This window comes from Urocitellus parryii, chromosome 1, assembly GCF_045843805.1.
Source record: "Urocitellus parryii isolate mUroPar1 chromosome 1, mUroPar1.hap1, whole genome shotgun sequence".
Taxonomy (NCBI): domain Eukaryota; kingdom Metazoa; phylum Chordata; class Mammalia; order Rodentia; family Sciuridae; genus Urocitellus; species Urocitellus parryii.
The window spans coordinates 229,647,301-229,664,468 of record NC_135531.1 but is presented as its reverse complement, the minus strand read 5'-3'; the positions used below and the strand labels follow the sequence as shown (position 1 = coordinate 229,664,468).

At 32.6% G+C, this 17,168-nt stretch overlaps 1 protein-coding gene across 2 annotated transcripts in view; it reads right to left on the bottom strand.

Moving 5' to 3' along the window:
• The window catches only part of Agps (alkylglycerone phosphate synthase), a 141,603-nt gene that overhangs the window by 102,932 nt on the left and 21,503 nt on the right, over positions 1-17,168 (bottom strand). Inside the window, exons 3-7 of one of the 2 annotated variants that reach the window (XM_026391997.2) lie at positions 13,235-13,325; positions 9,889-10,009; positions 9,716-9,790; positions 5,418-5,489; positions 3,676-3,755 (exon numbers count right to left, since the gene is read on the bottom strand). In XM_026391997.2, the coding sequence (XP_026247782.1) occupies positions 3,676-3,755; positions 5,418-5,489; positions 9,716-9,790; positions 9,889-10,009; positions 13,235-13,325 (439 nt within the window). The remainder of the gene's footprint in view (positions 1-3,675; positions 3,756-5,417; positions 5,490-9,715; positions 9,791-9,888; positions 10,010-13,234; positions 13,326-17,168) is intronic. The other variant, XM_077802919.1, reaches the window with a different exon arrangement.

The following is a 17,168-nucleotide window of genomic DNA, read 5'->3' as shown; positions in this document are numbered from 1 at the left end:
ATATCCTTCTTTCCCCTTCTATTTGAGCAATCAGGTAACACATAGAATCTTCTGGATCCCAAGGAAGCTTACTTTGTATTTTGGTATGTTTAACTGCATAATAATAACTAATGTAAATAAGTCTGGTTAATGATAAAAAGAATACAATAAGCAATACAAAAAGAGCAGTGTCTGCCTAAATTCCAAATTAGAACATATACAAATAACCGCACTGCTTAATTCATAGGGCACAATAATTACTAAATGAGAATGTATTTTTTGGTTTGTTATATAAAACTCATTAATTATACTCTGCCTATAACAGTAATTTCAACATAACTATGGTATAATTGGGTGTTTGGTTCTGTACCAGCTAAACAAATTTAGTCTTATATACATATATACGTATGTATATGTATATATTAAATTGTTGAATAAAAAGACAAACAATTTATTAATCTAATAATACCATCTATATAAGTTATGTACATCTTCTGCCCCAACAGACTGACCCTTGAGACAATTACACATATGTGCTAAATATTTACTTGTACCCAGTAAGGGTCCAAACATCTTTTTTGGCAGAAAAAAAGAAATTAAAAGAGGCAGAGAATAAAACCACCTTCATGAGTATTCACATAAAAACCTCAAGAAAATGTACAGGTTATCTTATTACAACTAGTATACACTACCCAAGTTAAAACAAAAACTTCCACAGCCAACAGGCTAAAGAATTATTATATGTATTCAAATACAACTCTGATTCCCTTATTTTATATGTATTACAGCAGAAATACAGTGAGCAAAATCACTGAGATATGACTTACTGACTTTAACACAAATCATAGTTACAGGTACCCACTCAACAATCATATTTAAAACAATTCAAAGTTAACAGTTCAGTGACTACACAAAACTACTTGGAAACATGGCAATCCTGCTTCAGAATTTTAAACATCTACTCAGCATCAAGACTTTTACTTGTATTATCTCACTTAACCTTTATAATAACCTTCTGTAGTATTACTATTTCACACATTTGGTAACAAACTTACAGGTAAATTTGCACAGCAAAATAAAGAGCCAAAAATCCAAATACATTCCAAAAAAAAAAAAAGGCAACTGTAGTAGCTCTATATTTTGAATAAATTATAGTTTTTTTTACATTCTGGAATAAGGAGAAACGTTGATAGGGAACTTCATAGTACAATAATCAGGCAGCTACCATGTAAAGTTTGTGATCAATTTTAGCATCACGAACGTAGGATAATCAGCTATTGTATACCACCTCTCCTAATGTTATATGATATTTAAACAGCACATAATTACAAAGTCTTGGGTATGATAATTGCTCTGATTTGATCATTACAAAGTATACATGTATAAAAACATCACTCGTTTCAATAACCCCACAAACATAAACAATTATGTCTCCATAAAATAAAATTTAAAAGCATATCACCATCTATAATGATGGTATATTTTTATTTATGGTATATATTTATTTTTTTAAAATCATGCCTGAATCTAACTAGTCTATATAGAGGGCATAAAAGAAGAGTTAAATGACACCAAGAAGAAGCAACAGACAAATTCAAAGCAAGTCACTTTATGATATAAATAACAGTTTCTTCAAAAGTCAGAAACATTTGAAAAAGGGGAAGAAGAGGATACTTTCAGATAAAATAAGATTTAAGAGAAACAACAAAAAGCTAACATAAGCCTTTTCTAAACCCCCATTTGAACAAATGAACTACAAAACAAAGGCACTGTGCATAAAGAAAGACTCAATATTAAATGGTATAAGAAATTACTTTTGACTATGCCAAGAGTGATAATAATGTAATAGTAACATGAGAAAATATTCCTTTTAAAGAGACAGGCAGAAATATTTAAGTGTAAAGTAGCATTTTTAAAGGATTTGCTTTAAAATACTAAAGAACAAACAAAAGATAAAACAAGTATGTCAAAATGCTAATAACTAATCTAGACAATAAATATACCATTCTCTTTATTCTGTGTTTGAAAAAAAATTCAAATTAAAAAGTTTTTTTTAAAGTTGTTTTTATTATAATAAAGAAATGATCAGGAATACCATTGATTATATAAAGTTCATACCCAAATTAAAGCCTTAACACAGCACAACGTCCAACTCAATGAATCCAAACTTCAAACTAAAGCCTATCATTAAATTAGTTCTTCCATTCACCACCAAGCAAAAATGCAACAGCATTAGTATAAATCTGGGAGACAAGTTTTGATTATTCAAATTAACCTTAACTGACTAATATTATCTGTCCTGTTTTTTAAAAACAGGAAGTCTGACATGGCAGTGCAGGCCTGTACTCCCAGCTAGTAGGAACAACAAGGCAAGAGGATCCTAAGCTTCAGGCCAGCCTGGGCAACTTAGTGAGACCCTGTTCAAAATAAAAAATACAACAATAAGTGCTGGAGAGGATGCGGGGAAAAGGGCACTCTTGTTCATTGCTGGTGGGACTGCAAACTGGTGCAGCCAATTTGGAAAGCAGTATGGAGATTTCTTGGAAAGCTGGGAATGGAACCACCATTTGACCCAGCTATCCCCCTTCTCGGTCTATTCCCTAAAGACCTAATAAGAGCATGCTACAGGGACACTGCTACATCGATGTTCATAGCAGCACAATTCACCATAGCAAGATTGTGGAATCAGCCTAGATGCCCTTCAATAGATGAATGGATAAAAAAAATGTGGCATTTATACCCAATGGAGTATTACTCTGCACTAAAAAATGACAAAATCATAGAATTTGGAGGGAAATGGATGGCATTAGAGCAGATTATGCTAAGTGAAGCTAGTCAATCTTTAAAAAACAAATACCAAATGACTCCTTTGATATAAGGGGAGGAAACAAGGACAGGGTAGGGACGAAGAGCTTGAGAAGATTTACATTAACAGGGTTGAGAGGTGGGAGGGAAAGGAAGTGAGAAGGGAAATCGCATGGAAATGGAAGGCGATCCTCAGGGTTATACAAAATGACATATAAGAGGAAAGGAGGGGTAAGACAAGACAATACAAATGGAAGAAATGATTTACAGTAGAAGGGATAGAGAGAGAAAAGGGGAGGGGAGGGGAGGGGAGGGGAGGGGAGGGGAGGGGAGGGGGGATAGTAGAGAATAGGACAGACAGCAGAATACATCAGACACTAGAAAGGCATTATGTCAATAAATGGAAGGGTAACTGATGTGATACAGCAATCTGTATACGGGGTAAAATTGGGAGTTCATGACCCACTTGAATCAAACTGTGAAATACGATGTATTAAGAACTATGTAATGTTTTGAACGACCAACAATAAAAAAAAAATAAAAAAATAAAAATAAAAAATAAAAAAGGACTGTGGATGTAGCTTAATAGTAGAGAGATACTAGACAGATAATAGATAAATGAAATCAAGTCATCTATATGTCAATCTTCTAATTCATGCTTCTCAAATTATCAATACCACATTCTAATTTGGTAAAATAGCAACAAGATATGCACCTCAGAGTAAGTGAACTTAAGATTTTGAATATCTGAAGACAAGGCTAAAATATAATAATAAAATACACTCAAAACAAAATGGATAACAGATCTTTTTTTGAATGATAATTGAGGCAAAGTCATAAGGACAATGTTTTAAATATAAACATTCAAATACATCTTAAATTATTATATACCATTTGTGAAGTGTCCAAAGAAATTATTGTTCTTGTCTCATCTGCAGGACACATCAGGCCATATGAAACACTTGTTCCTCCTGCCAAAATACAAACAACTTCATGTTTAAATATTTTCCTTTTAGCTACACTTCTAGGGCAAATTCCTAACACAGTGTATATAAATAGAACCATTAACAGAGGGACATCTATTTCTACTCTGCAAAATACAAATCACAAATGATAACAACATACTAAAAGAAAACTCACCTTTAGTTTATTTATTGCCAAAATGAAGCAATATTATGGAACCAAAAGCAATGGGATATGGTTTCTTTCCCTGAACAAAACACACTCAAGTGAAGCCCCTACAATTTGTAGAACTCCACATACATAATTAGAACAATACATAATCTAAGATAATGATTACTGTGAAAAAAAGAAACATCCTATATAACTAGATGCCATTTATTACTTTCTACTTTAATATTGAGATTCATTTGTCATTTAAAATAATATTCTCATACAAAAAGGCTTTTAATAAATTACAAACAAGTTAAAATGTCCAAATTATGTGATATTTAAAAACAAACTAATATATTCTTTGGTGAAAAAGCGACCTTAATATAGAATAAATAATACACAGAAGTATTTAAGTAATATACTGCTGTTTTCTCTTAATACTTATTGTCAAAGTAAAAGTGTTTTCTTGGTACCAAGAATAATACAATATTTTCAGTTCCTTAATTAGATCTCCATCAGCCTATATCAGAATACATTTTAATTGGTACTTGTATACACTTTTGTGTAAGAAAACATATGGGAGTCACTTCCCATAAAAAGCATATGGATGCTGATCAGATTAATTTCAAAAGAGGAGACAATTATCAGTTACAAATATGATTCCTGTAATCAGTAACAACTATTTGATTATCACAGTTATTTGAGTTCAGAAAAATATTTCATAATAAGTGACACTGCAGTCCCTTTTTTGTATAAATTCAATAGATAGTGTGAGCTGAAAAGGGATCTAGAGCTCCTGAAATTGTTAATGTCCCATTTCCATTCCATCAATGCTAATTTGGTCACTAAGGTTTATTTCCTTTTACCTAGATAAGTTATTAGCACAAAGCAGTCAATAAAAGATCAAAACCATTTTAAAATGCAAAACAATGCTAGTTTTCTGCATGAAAAGATATAAATGATTTGATCATATACTGGTGCTCTTTTAATCCACAGAATGCTCTATTATGACTCTGCTTCTCAAAGGTTTAGATTGGGTATATCTATTTTTGCCTTTGAAAATTAAAATCATATCCATAAACATACAGATTAGAAAGTAACTACTAAAGCAGGAGCATTTTCTTATTTAGGCATTAAATCACAGTTTCAACTATGATCCACCAAGAAAAAAGAAATCAGGAATTAAAAGTTTGTACGCCAAGTCTCAGTTTAGGTAAACCTCTTCAGAACAGAAATAAGCAGCATCAACCAATTTTTTTTTAAATAATCTCATCTGTTGGGGCTATCGCTCAGTAGCAGAGTATGTGCCTTAGCACATGTGAGGCACTGGGTTTGATCCTTTAGCATCACATAAAAATAAACAAACTAATTAATTCTGGATACAATAAAGGGACTCCTTAAAAAAACTCATTAAAATTATAGAAATGTTTCTTTCAGCAGACAACATAAACACTTAAAATACAAATACTTTAAATAAAACAAACTTATATCATATTTAAATATAAAAGCACAATACCTACCACCAATTGGTATGATACAAAGGTTATATTTGCATGCTAGATTCACAATCTTAACTACATCATCATGACATGCTGTTGAAAAAAAAAGGAAAATACATTAATTAAAGGGATATGAATAATATCTGGATGATCCTAAAAAATAAGGGTCTATAAAGTTATTTAGCATCCAAACTTTTTCTTTGCTTATTCATTAATGCACTAAACAGCTGTATTAAGACATAACAAGTTCTTTTCAACTTTTCATTTTGAAATAATTTCAGATTTATAAAAAAGTCACTAAATACTACAAAGAATTCCCTTAACCTTACATCCCCAAACAATAACATCTTATATTACAAAAGTCCACTTAACAAAACCAAGCAATTAATACTGAAAACTATTAACTAATTTACAGACCTTAACTGTGGTCAATTGTCTCACCAAAGTTCCCTTTTCTGGTTCAGGGTCAAATCCAGATCACACAGTGATTTTAGCTGGTCACATCTCCTCATTCTTCTTTAAAGCTACACATTTCCAAAGCCTATCTCTGACTTTCATGACCATGACACTTTTGAAGAACACTGTTCAGTTATTTCATAAAACATCCTCAGTTTGGATTTGTATGTTTCCTCATGATTAAACAGATTCTACATTTTGATAGCAATTACACAGAAGTGGATATTGTGCCTTTCTTAGTGCAATACTTCCGGAGACACATGATGCACACACAGACATGTCTTATTTCCAGTAACATTAACTTTGTTCATTTGGTTAGTGTAGGGCATGATGTAACGTGGGGCATGTTGCATCAGAAAAGAGGAAACTTAACCTGCTGGCTGCTACTCGCTTCCCAGTCCTGGGGCCATAGGTGGCTAAGAGAGCACCTAGCAATTAGCCAGAAGGCATTGCCATGGGTTGTGATGAAGAATCGGTCCACCTCTAGGATAGGCTCAGAACCCTTCTGCCCTCAAGGACAGCTCAGGTCTCCCATTACTGTCTGTAGGTTGGGTGTAGATTCCCCACCCCGCTGACCTTTACCCTGATTGGTTCCTGTACATTATATTAGCTGTGTATGTTTTCTCATTAAACGAAATCCTGCTTTGACTGTTCTCCCTGGCCCGCCTGTGGGCGGCCATTCGACCTTTACCTTTCTTGGCCTGTCCTGGCCAGGGCGTGCTCCCTCAATCTCTCCCACAGGTCAGGGGGGAACGGGGTTGGGGGGGGGGGCTAAAAATCCCGACAGGTTAGATTGTCTGGTAGGTATATTTCCTGTTGAAATCAGTAAATTTCTTTAGATATGTAAATAGTATGTTTCTCATCATACTTTCACCCACTAATTTTAACACTTCATTAATGATTCTTTTTTCTGCTTTTTAGAAAAACATTAAAATCTTACACAAAAAAAAACCAACACCTAACTAAAGGGCTCTTTATCAGTGTTAAAGTTATCCAAGTACGAAAAACCTAACTATGGAAGACTGCAAATGCTAAGTAAGAGGTGCTGAGACTAAATATGAGTGGTTCTGGTATTATTAAGTGAAGTAATTTTTAAAATGTTTTCGTTAAAGGAAATTTTAAATTTCATGAGCATACTTACACCAAAAACATGCATTATATGAGTGACTAACCATCTGTCCAAACTAAAGGTCAAGATATGCACACTGTGGAAAGGTCACAATGGTGAAAATCCTGCTTTAAAGATGACACCAGAGCAGGAAAGCTACATATATCACAAAGTCTTTACTCTTAAACAATCCATAGCCATTCCATTAAAGCAATATGTAGAATTCAGATTCAGATTAAATAGACTTAAAGATAACTTCAAATACAGATTTGGAGAGGTGTGGTCTCCAAACTGCAAGGTGAGACAGTCAATTCTACTCCATGGAATTAGCTCAAATTGCACTGCCTCAAAAGTTGCCCTCATGCAAAGGAAAATTTAGAAGCATCAACAATAAGAATTTATATCAAAGTTAAATAAAGGTCACTGTGAACTGACAATGTGATGGGAAACAAAACTATTACTAAGAAGCTCTCATAGCAGAAGATTCAACAGAACAAAGTTAAAAACTTGATTCATCCAGGAATACACCATTCATATAGATAAATAAAGTATGACATAAAATGCAAGGAATTCTTTCACAAAAATTAAACCTCTGGAGAGTATACAGGAGATCTGAAGAGTTAAGAAACTTGAGGCATGAAAACCTTTAAAGCTATTATTGCAAAAACCCAGTTACACATTAATAAAAGACCGAACTAGAAATTGGGGTGGGGAAAATAAAATGGACAAGCACAGATGTGTAGGAACTAACCAAATGGGTAGGATTTTACAAAGAAAAGAAATTTGTGTGTGGCAACTAATTCTGTTTCCTACATTTGGCTTTTTAAAAATACTTGGACTTCTTAAAGAAAGACATACTTCCACTTTGGAATTCTCTCAGCACTTCAATATTCAAACATGATGAAAATACCCAGAAGACACACTTGAAATTTCTTCTCAAGATACGTCAAAGGAAGGTCTATTAAGTTTCCTGTGGCCAATGAAAATCAGTAAATCTTGCTTTCATGTTTTCCAGTAAAAAAAAAAAAAAAAAAAAAGGATTGAATGGATAAAGAAAATGTGATATATATATGCATATATATACACACACACACACACACACACACACACACAATGGACTATTACTCAGTCTTAGAGAATAAAATTATGGCACTTGCAGGTAAATGGATAGAACTAGAGAATATCATGCTAAGTGAAATAAGCCAAACCCAAAAAAACAAAAGCCCGAATGTTTTCTCTGATGAGCGGATGCTAATCCATAGTGGGGGTTGGGGGAGATGTGAAGAAACTTTGGTTTGTGTAGAGGGGAGTGAGGGGAGGGGTGGGGCTTTTGGGATGGAAAGAACAGCAGAATGAGACAGACATTATTATCCTATATACATGTTTAATCACACTACTGGAGTGACTGTGTACCATGTACAGCCAGAGGAAAGAGATGTTGTGCTCCATTTGTGTACAATACTCCAAAATGCATTCTACTGTAAAAAAAAAAAAGTAATTAACTAACTAATTAATTAATTTAAAAAGCCAGCCTCAGCAACTTATTGAGGCCCCAAGCAACTTAGCGAAACCCTTCTCTAAATAAAATATTAAAAAGGGGATGTGGCTCAGTGGTTAAGTACCTCTGGGTTTAATCCCTGGTACCAACAAAATAAAAAATGAAAAAAGAATTTTCAAATTTAAAAAAAAGGAATAAACCTTCCACAAATCTTAGTAAAGAAGCAGCCTAAAGTTACTAAAAAATCAGCAGGCAAAACAAAATATTTTTCCTATTTGACAATAACTTTTCCTTTTTCTTTTTCTTAGGAACAACTAAATTTCTATACTAAATGGAGACAAAAGACCATAACTATTCCAAATGTATGGGAGAATATACATCCCAAGAATCAGGAAACTAATTTCATCTCTACTACATATGATCTTGGATTTTCCTATCTTACCTCCTTTTTCTCCCCATCTTAGGTATCATTTTTCCTTCAGAAAGTTCCTACAAAGTGGAAGTATCTTATCTAAGACATCAGAATTCATGAATGAACCAATTTTCTGAAAAATAAAATATTCTATATACTTTGAAGAGGAAAATCTTAAGAAAAAAGTGGTCTGGAAATCAATATAACTTTTTTAACAATGCTATCATGGACAGCAAGGAACAACATATCTTCCCTGCTTTAAATTATACCGTAAAAGAGATAGTTTAAAAAAATGTAATAAATATAGTACCTAATTCCTTACCAAGAGCAAAATAACAAAAAGTTCATCCATCTTCTTTCCCAAGTCAGGTCCAAAATGTTAATTTCTCAAAACTTATTCATTTCAAAGATAGTAAGTATATCATATATTTTTAAACAACTTGTTTTACCATATAACCTTACTTTTTAGCCCATAAACTAATGTTACCAAATTACTATTATTTTTAGTTCTATAGTAATTGTATTTATTAATAATTTCTATGTATCTGAGTAAATTGTACTAATTTCACTAAGCTTCCAAATGAATAAAATATATATTTTTCTACTGATCATTAAATGCAATTATATACATTTAACTTAAAGACTTAATTATCAACAGTAATCCTTAAAAACCTACTGTTCAGAACAATCTCATCAAGAAAGAGTCTCAAGGCCTTTAGTAAGTTCTTAAAAACATCACTATTTATATTTAACTCATACATTAAAAAGTACATATTTCAAGTACCAAATTTACTTAATATTTAACAATACTAAGTTAATGGTACAAAGAGAAAAAAATAACTTACTTGGCCATAAAACTATATCAGGAATTCGCTGAAACATTCCTTCCCTGAGCAAAAATATCTCATGAAGACAATGACCTGTTTGTGATTTTAAAAAGAAAAGATGTAAAAATATCTTTATAAAACCTAGAAAATTTTTAATTAAAAGTAAATGATACCAATTGAAAGTAGCTTACCATGAGCTCTAAATACTCGATCATCTGCTTCTTGTGAATATGAAATATTAGTTTCTTTAAGTTCACGAAGAAAATCTTCATTTACAATTGAAGGAGGAGTATCACTAGGATTTAAGGATGCCTAGAAAATAAAATTTATTTCCAGAAAATAAATTTTGAATATCTCTGTTCAGGAGAGTGACTATGAAATGCAGATTTCTTTTTGCATTCAAAGTTAGAAGCAGTAAACACAGAAACCAACTTTTGACAATGGCAAATTACAAATAGTCTGGTTAATTATACCCTATCACATGAATTACAGAAGTCCCACATTTCCTCTTGGCTTCTATGACCCACTTTTCATTATTTGCAATCCAGAACAGGGAAGAAAGTAGTCAAAAATCTTCAATTTTAGTTTAAGGAGAGTGGGAGAAGAGTGGGAAAGAGCTATTTGTGTTTTGCATTATCTATATTTTTCCCTGTAGAAAATATTATCATCTCCTAGTCTTCACTGACCATTTTAAAAAGATCAATAACAGTAATAAAAAAAAAATTTTAATGGGCTGAAAAATCTCATGACACAATTATAAACTGAATACCAACTTCAACTAAAAGGTATTTTGAAACCTAATGTTGAACTTTAAGGTCAAAACTATGTGACACTGGGTTTGTCACTCAACTTCTGTGAGACTTGGCTTCTTCATCTGTTATATGAGATTAACCCACTGTTAAGGTTTAGATATGAGATGTCCCCCAATTGCATTGTTCATGTGTGAAACAATGCAAGAGGTTTCAAGGTAAAATACTTGAGTTATGAGAGCCTTAACCTAATCAGTGTATTAATCCACTGATATGAATTAACTGGGCAAGTAAGTGTAAGCAGGTAGAGTGTGGCTAGAGAAGACAGGTCACTAGAGGTGTGCCTTTGGGGTTTATATTTTGTCCCTGGTGAGCAGTGCTCTGTTTCCTAACTCCCTATCCTGAGCTGCTTTCCTCCCCACACTCTTCTACCATCATGTTCTGCTTCACCTCAGGCCTAGCACCATGGAGTCAGCCCTCTATGGACTGATACCTCTGAAACTGTGAACCTAAAAAACTTTTCCTCCTCTAATTGTTCTTGATAGGTCTTTTGGTCACAGTGACAAAAAGGCTGACAAAAACCCACCCCCAAATGTGTAAGAATACTATGAGGAAAGCAGATTAAATGTGCTAATTTTTGTGAAAAGAACCTAATAGCATGTCTAGCAAATCTTAAAAAACAAAAAACTATGATATAGTATTCAGGGAAAAAAGTACAAGAATATATAAAGAAAAGCATATGATATTTCTATATTCCTGGTCTCATGAATTTTATTCATATAACAAATACCGATTGCTAGCTACTATAAGCTAGGCATGGACCTAGGCTTAGGGATATAGCAGTGAGTTAAATAGAAAACAAAAAGAACCTCATGGAATTTATCCTGTACTAGAAGGAAATTACCAAAAGAACACCTCAAAATAATAATAACAATACGTTATTAAAAATCGAAAAGGGCTCAAAAGCAGAAAAATGGAATGTATCTGAAATGTGGTGACATATCTGAATATAGCATGTGTTATATCAATGTCAAAGATAAAAAGTATTCACAAATAGTTGAGACAGAAAAATAATTTAAGAGATGATAAAAGAGACATAAGAAAAAATAATTTGGTTTGGTAGGGGCAGAAATTAGCTATTCAGTCCCACTTTTTCTTTTTTTTTTTTTTTTTTTTTTTTTTTTTTTTTTTTTTTTTTTTTTTTGGTGATACTGAAGATTGAATCCAGGATGTAGTTCTACCACTGAGCTACATCCCCAGCCTTTTCTATTTTTTTTTTTGAGATAAGTTCTCACTACATTGCCAAGCTGGCCTTGAACTTGTGTGATCCTCCTGCCTCAGCCTCTGAATAGCTAGGATTACAGGCATGTGGCATGTTGCATGGCTTGTTCAGCAGTCTAATTTAATCACTAGAATAAAATAACTGGATTTATAAATAAATCTAGCAATTACCCACTGACTACCAATACTTAATAATATATTGGTTACAGTGAAGAATATCATGAATGACATAGCCCCTATATTTAGGAAATTCATATCCAATTGGAGGGACATGCAGAATACCTCTGGTATAGCAAACTAATAACAATAACAATATAAAGGTGATAAATATTTCATTGGTTTCCTATGTATACAGTTTATTGGTTTTTTCTTTTTTTTCCTTTGTGGAACTGTGGATTGAACCTTGGTGCATGCTATGGCAACACTTTATCAATGAAGCACATGTCTAGCATTTTTTTTTTTTTTTTTTTGAAACAGAATCTCAACAGATTGCCCAGGCTGGCCTCAAACTTGCCATCCTCCTGCCTCGGCCTTTCAAGTAGCCAAGATTATACGCCTGGCCAGTTTAAAGTTTTTTAATCTTTCAGAAAAGTAAAAACTACACAAACAAATTAAAATTCTCTATCATTCATATCTTTTAAGTTTTTAGGTTTTTTGGTAATTTTTCAAATATTCTAAATGTTTACTATTAAATATAACATATAACAATTTTATTTCATTCTATATATCATAGATTATTACCTATTATTTTGTTATCTAAAAATAACAGCAATTTAGCTGGGCACAGTGGCACACACCTATAACTCCAGTAGCTCAGGAGGCTGAGGCAAGAGGATCACAAATTCAAAGCCAGCCTCAGCAACTTAGCAAGGTCCCTCACAACTTACAGAGACCCTGTCTTAAAATTTAAAACATAAAAAGGGCTGGGGATGTGGCTCAGTGGTTAAGCACCCTAGGTTCAATCCCTGGAACCAAAAAAAATAAATATATTTTAGGAGCTGGGGTATCAGCTCGGTGGTAGAGCGCCCACCTAGCACATGTGAGGCACCAGGTTCTATCCTTAGCACCACATAAAGATAAATAAATAAAGGTGTCCATCTACAACTAAAAAACATTATTAAAAAAAAAACGAAAGAAATTTTAAAAATAAAAATAATAGCAACTTTCATTTCTATAATAAAATACAGAATTAACTAATTTGTACAACACTACTACCCTGTCAGAGGTATAACAGTTATTACTCCCACTTCTTAAATTAAAAATAATCAAAACTCAAAAAAGAGAAGAAAACTAGTCAAATAACTCTTAAATTCTGAAATTTAGAATCTAGATACTGTGAGAAAAAAAACTCCTACAAAACCTGACAAGACCTATATAATTAATAGGCTTCATAAAAAAGAAACCATAACTGTATTAAAGCAAACACAACAAATTACAAAGATAAATCTATTTAATTTGGGATTAAAAAAACAGTTAAGCAAGTTAGTAATTATTCTTATTTGCTTACTTTAGAGGTAGTTTTATGTTCCAGACTTACTCCAAGTGTATTTTGGATCCATTCCTTAAAAGTTGGTAAAGTCAAGCCACTAAGAGGGTACCTAAGATACAAAGAAGATTAAATTTTAGAGTAAGGTATCTTCATTTAAATTTGAAGCTTAGATTCTGCTTCTAGTAATGGTCAAACAGTTCCTATCAAACTAACCCTCCAACATATAACTATCAACTCTAAACAAAAACAAAATAAAACCTAGCTACCTGAAGACAGTATAGATGGAACAAAAGTAAGTATGCAATACATTTGGAAGAAGGAAAAAGCACTATGTAAATATCCAGCTTTGCTTTGCTTTTTAAACAGTTTTGACAATGGGGAGAGCTACAGCTGTTGAGGTAACAAAAATTTTTTAAAAAGAGCTTAAAGAAGCAGAAGAAGGGAGTGTTTGTAGTAAACGCAGCCGTCTGGAAAGCATACAGAGAAATTACAGAACCTATAGGAGGGACCTATGTTTCAACTCTGTCCAAACATCTGGCTGACCCTGAATTATACATGGGTAGAATATGTATGAGAGTCTTATAAACACCCCAGATAAGCTTAAAAGAACTGAAAAGACAACATAATTGTTATCGCTTCAGAGGAGCAGTATTTGGAGTCTGACATTAGTCAAATTAAATGCTTGATTTAGGGGGGGAAAAAATTAAAAGTCTCTATGGCAGAATATAGCAGCGTCCAGAAGAATCCTGAGTTTCTAGGACTTATCAATCACAACATCCAAGACTCACTCCAGAATTATTAAACATGAACAAACAAGAAAATGTGATCCATCATCAAAAGAAAAAAGAAATAATGACAACTGACCCAAAGATGATCCAAGATACTGGAAATAGCACACAAGGATTTTAAAGCAGCTAATAACAACTTGGCTAAAGGACCAAAGAAAAAAATATGCTCCCAGTAAGGACCAGAAATTTCAGAATAGAAATAAAAATTATAATAAATAACAAAACAGAAATTCTATAATTGAAACTCTCAAACATTCTGTTGGTATCTCATTTCAGATATTCTTTGTTTTGTATGCCAGTTCAAGTTTTTTGGTCATTTTTCTTTTGGGTTATTATTATTTACTTATTGATGTACCAGAACTGTCTACATATTATGAAATCAGGAATATATGTATTAAACATTTTATCATACCCTATGATTTACATTTTCACTCTCTATTACTAGAGTCTTGATAAAAAAAATTCTATATTTTAATGTTGTTTATTTTCTTTCCTTTGTCAGTTAATATTCTTTGTTCTCTGCTTTTCGCAAACCTCAAACTCAGAAAGAATTCTTTATATTCTCCTAGCAGTCTCAGTTTTAGCTTATACATTTAAGTCTACATTCTATCTGAAAATAATCTGTGTATGTGGTACGAGGCAATATCGAATTAATTTTTTCCAAGATGGTAGTTTATGTCCTCCTATTGCTACTTTTGTTCTGTGTGTTTTTTAATGGAGGGCGGAAAAAAAAAGAGATTCTAGTAGTCACTATTCCAGTAGAGAGAACAAACAGAATGGTAGAATACTTGCCTAGCATGCACAGGGCCCTAAGTTCAATTCCCAGCACTACAAAAAGAAAAAAAAAAAAAGAAAAGAAAGAAAGAAATTTGCAACATTTTCTGATACCAGAGAAATCTAATGATTCACCCATTATCCTCAGGAAACTAGACTAGACTTAGAGAAAGTTATGCCTGAATTCAATTCACTTTATTATCCTGTCTGTGAAAAGATAAAGGTGTTCCCTGAAACACCAAAATGGGAACTGACTATTATTTAGTTACTTAATTTTAGTTCTGTTGTGTGTTACACATTTCATCTTAGGTTGTCTAAATTTCACTTTTATGCTTGGGGAATTACCCTTTGCATAAGTCTTGGAGGGAGGCAAGAGCTACCTTCCACCAACATGCATACACCAGATATTTACTTTCCAGGTCTCCTTGTAAGCTCTTACAGTTAGATGTACCCTTATTCTTCCTCTCTCCAATGAACTCTGACTCACTGAGAAATGACACAAAGAAATGATGCCTTTAAAGAATCCTTTCTATTAAGACTGGCAGTAGTGACAATCTTCCTGTGTGTAAACCCAACAGATAAATTATCTGGTTCTGTTACTGCCTGGACAAAAATGTCTATCAGGGTCACTAATATCCCTTTTGCTCTTAATTTTTGCTCTTCTAACAATAATTGAATTACAAATTTTGTTCTCTAGATACTTTAACGTAAGGAAGGGCAGAAACAAGTATAGGAATAATCAAACCATCAATGAATACACTGGGGTTTAATTTTTAAAATCTCTCTCATGAGTGTGGTCCATGTGTCAAGTCTCCACAGCTTGATCTCCCCTGGGAAAAATGACAAACCAAGTGCCAGAACACCTAAAATAAGAACCAGATGCTAAACACATGGGATCCACTAAGGCAGTTACCTGTGATGTTTTCTGTGACTAATCATGTCACATACCCACATACATTTCTAACATAAACCACATTACCTACAGTACTCCACAGAAGGCTCCAGGAGTCTTATGCTTTCAATGGCACTATGCTGCAACACAAGTGACAACATGCCCCCTTCCATACAATAGAAATAATGTTCCTTCAGGTTCAAAGAGACAGAGAGAAAAATGAGGAGGTGTCTAAAAGAAAATAAAGTTGGTTTTCTAAGTTTAGAAAATTTATTTTTTTCTCCAAAAGATTTTGAAAAATCAAACTTTACCTAGGTAGGTTTCTACTGTATTAGACATTATTCTATTTAAAACATAAAAACTCAAGATTAAAAACACTGGTTAATTTACTTTAACAAGAAATCCCTTTTTCTACCTGAATTACATAAGTTCTCAAGTAAGCCTCTATGCTGCCCAGTTATATTTAAGAATAAAAATGAGAACACAGATGTTTATTTTTCCTATTAAAAAGCTAATGTAAATGTACTTCATACCTTCGTGAAAATTAGTTTCTACTTACTACTCCTGATGTTTTACTTCAGGTACAAAATATAGAGAAATCAAAAAATAGACCAGCACTACAATTATGTTGCAAAGAAAAGAAATAACTTCATCAAAAAAAAAAAAAAAAACAGGCTGTAGTTGTAGCTCAGTGATACAGCGCTTGCCTAGTACATGTGAGGTACTGGGTTTGAACATTTGAACCTCAGCCCCACATATAAATAAAATAAAAAAGGTACATTGACAACTAAAAATAAATAAATAAATAAACACAAAAAAAATAAAATTTACTTTCTTTACTGACATTTTAATAATACATCTAATCCCATTTTTTCCCCTTAGTCTCAATATTTATTTTTTTTAAAACCAGCATTCACATAGTGCATATTTATACTCACTGCATTTTCAAAAGTTACATAAAAATTCAAAAACAAACTAAAACAGTTTTGGTAGGAGCAGTGTTGTTTAAAGTCAACTAAGAAGACATTTCACAATTCTGTTTACCTCTAAAATAAACACTTAACAATACAAATATCCTTTAGAATTCTTCTGAGGTATGACTGAACAAATATCCTTAATAATTCTCATCAACATATTACCAGAACATTTCAGAAATGTGAAAACTGTCATAAAAATGACCTTTCTTCATCATTTCTCCCCAATATATCTCAGAAATTCATTTTTTAAATAGCATTTATCTTTGCACAGATCTAAAATTATTACCTTTCATTATAATCCACACAGAGATGTGAATAATAAATATGAAGTTACTTTTAATAAATCAATGGCATGGATATTGATTGGGTGGTGAGATGGCTGAAGACCTTGTTTGGATTCAGAGGCAAATAAACTACTTACAAAAGGAATTTGTGAGACAATTTAGAGGAATGTTAATATGGACTAAATAATTAGATATTATTATAAAATGTTTGCTATCTTGGAAGTGTGACCTATAATA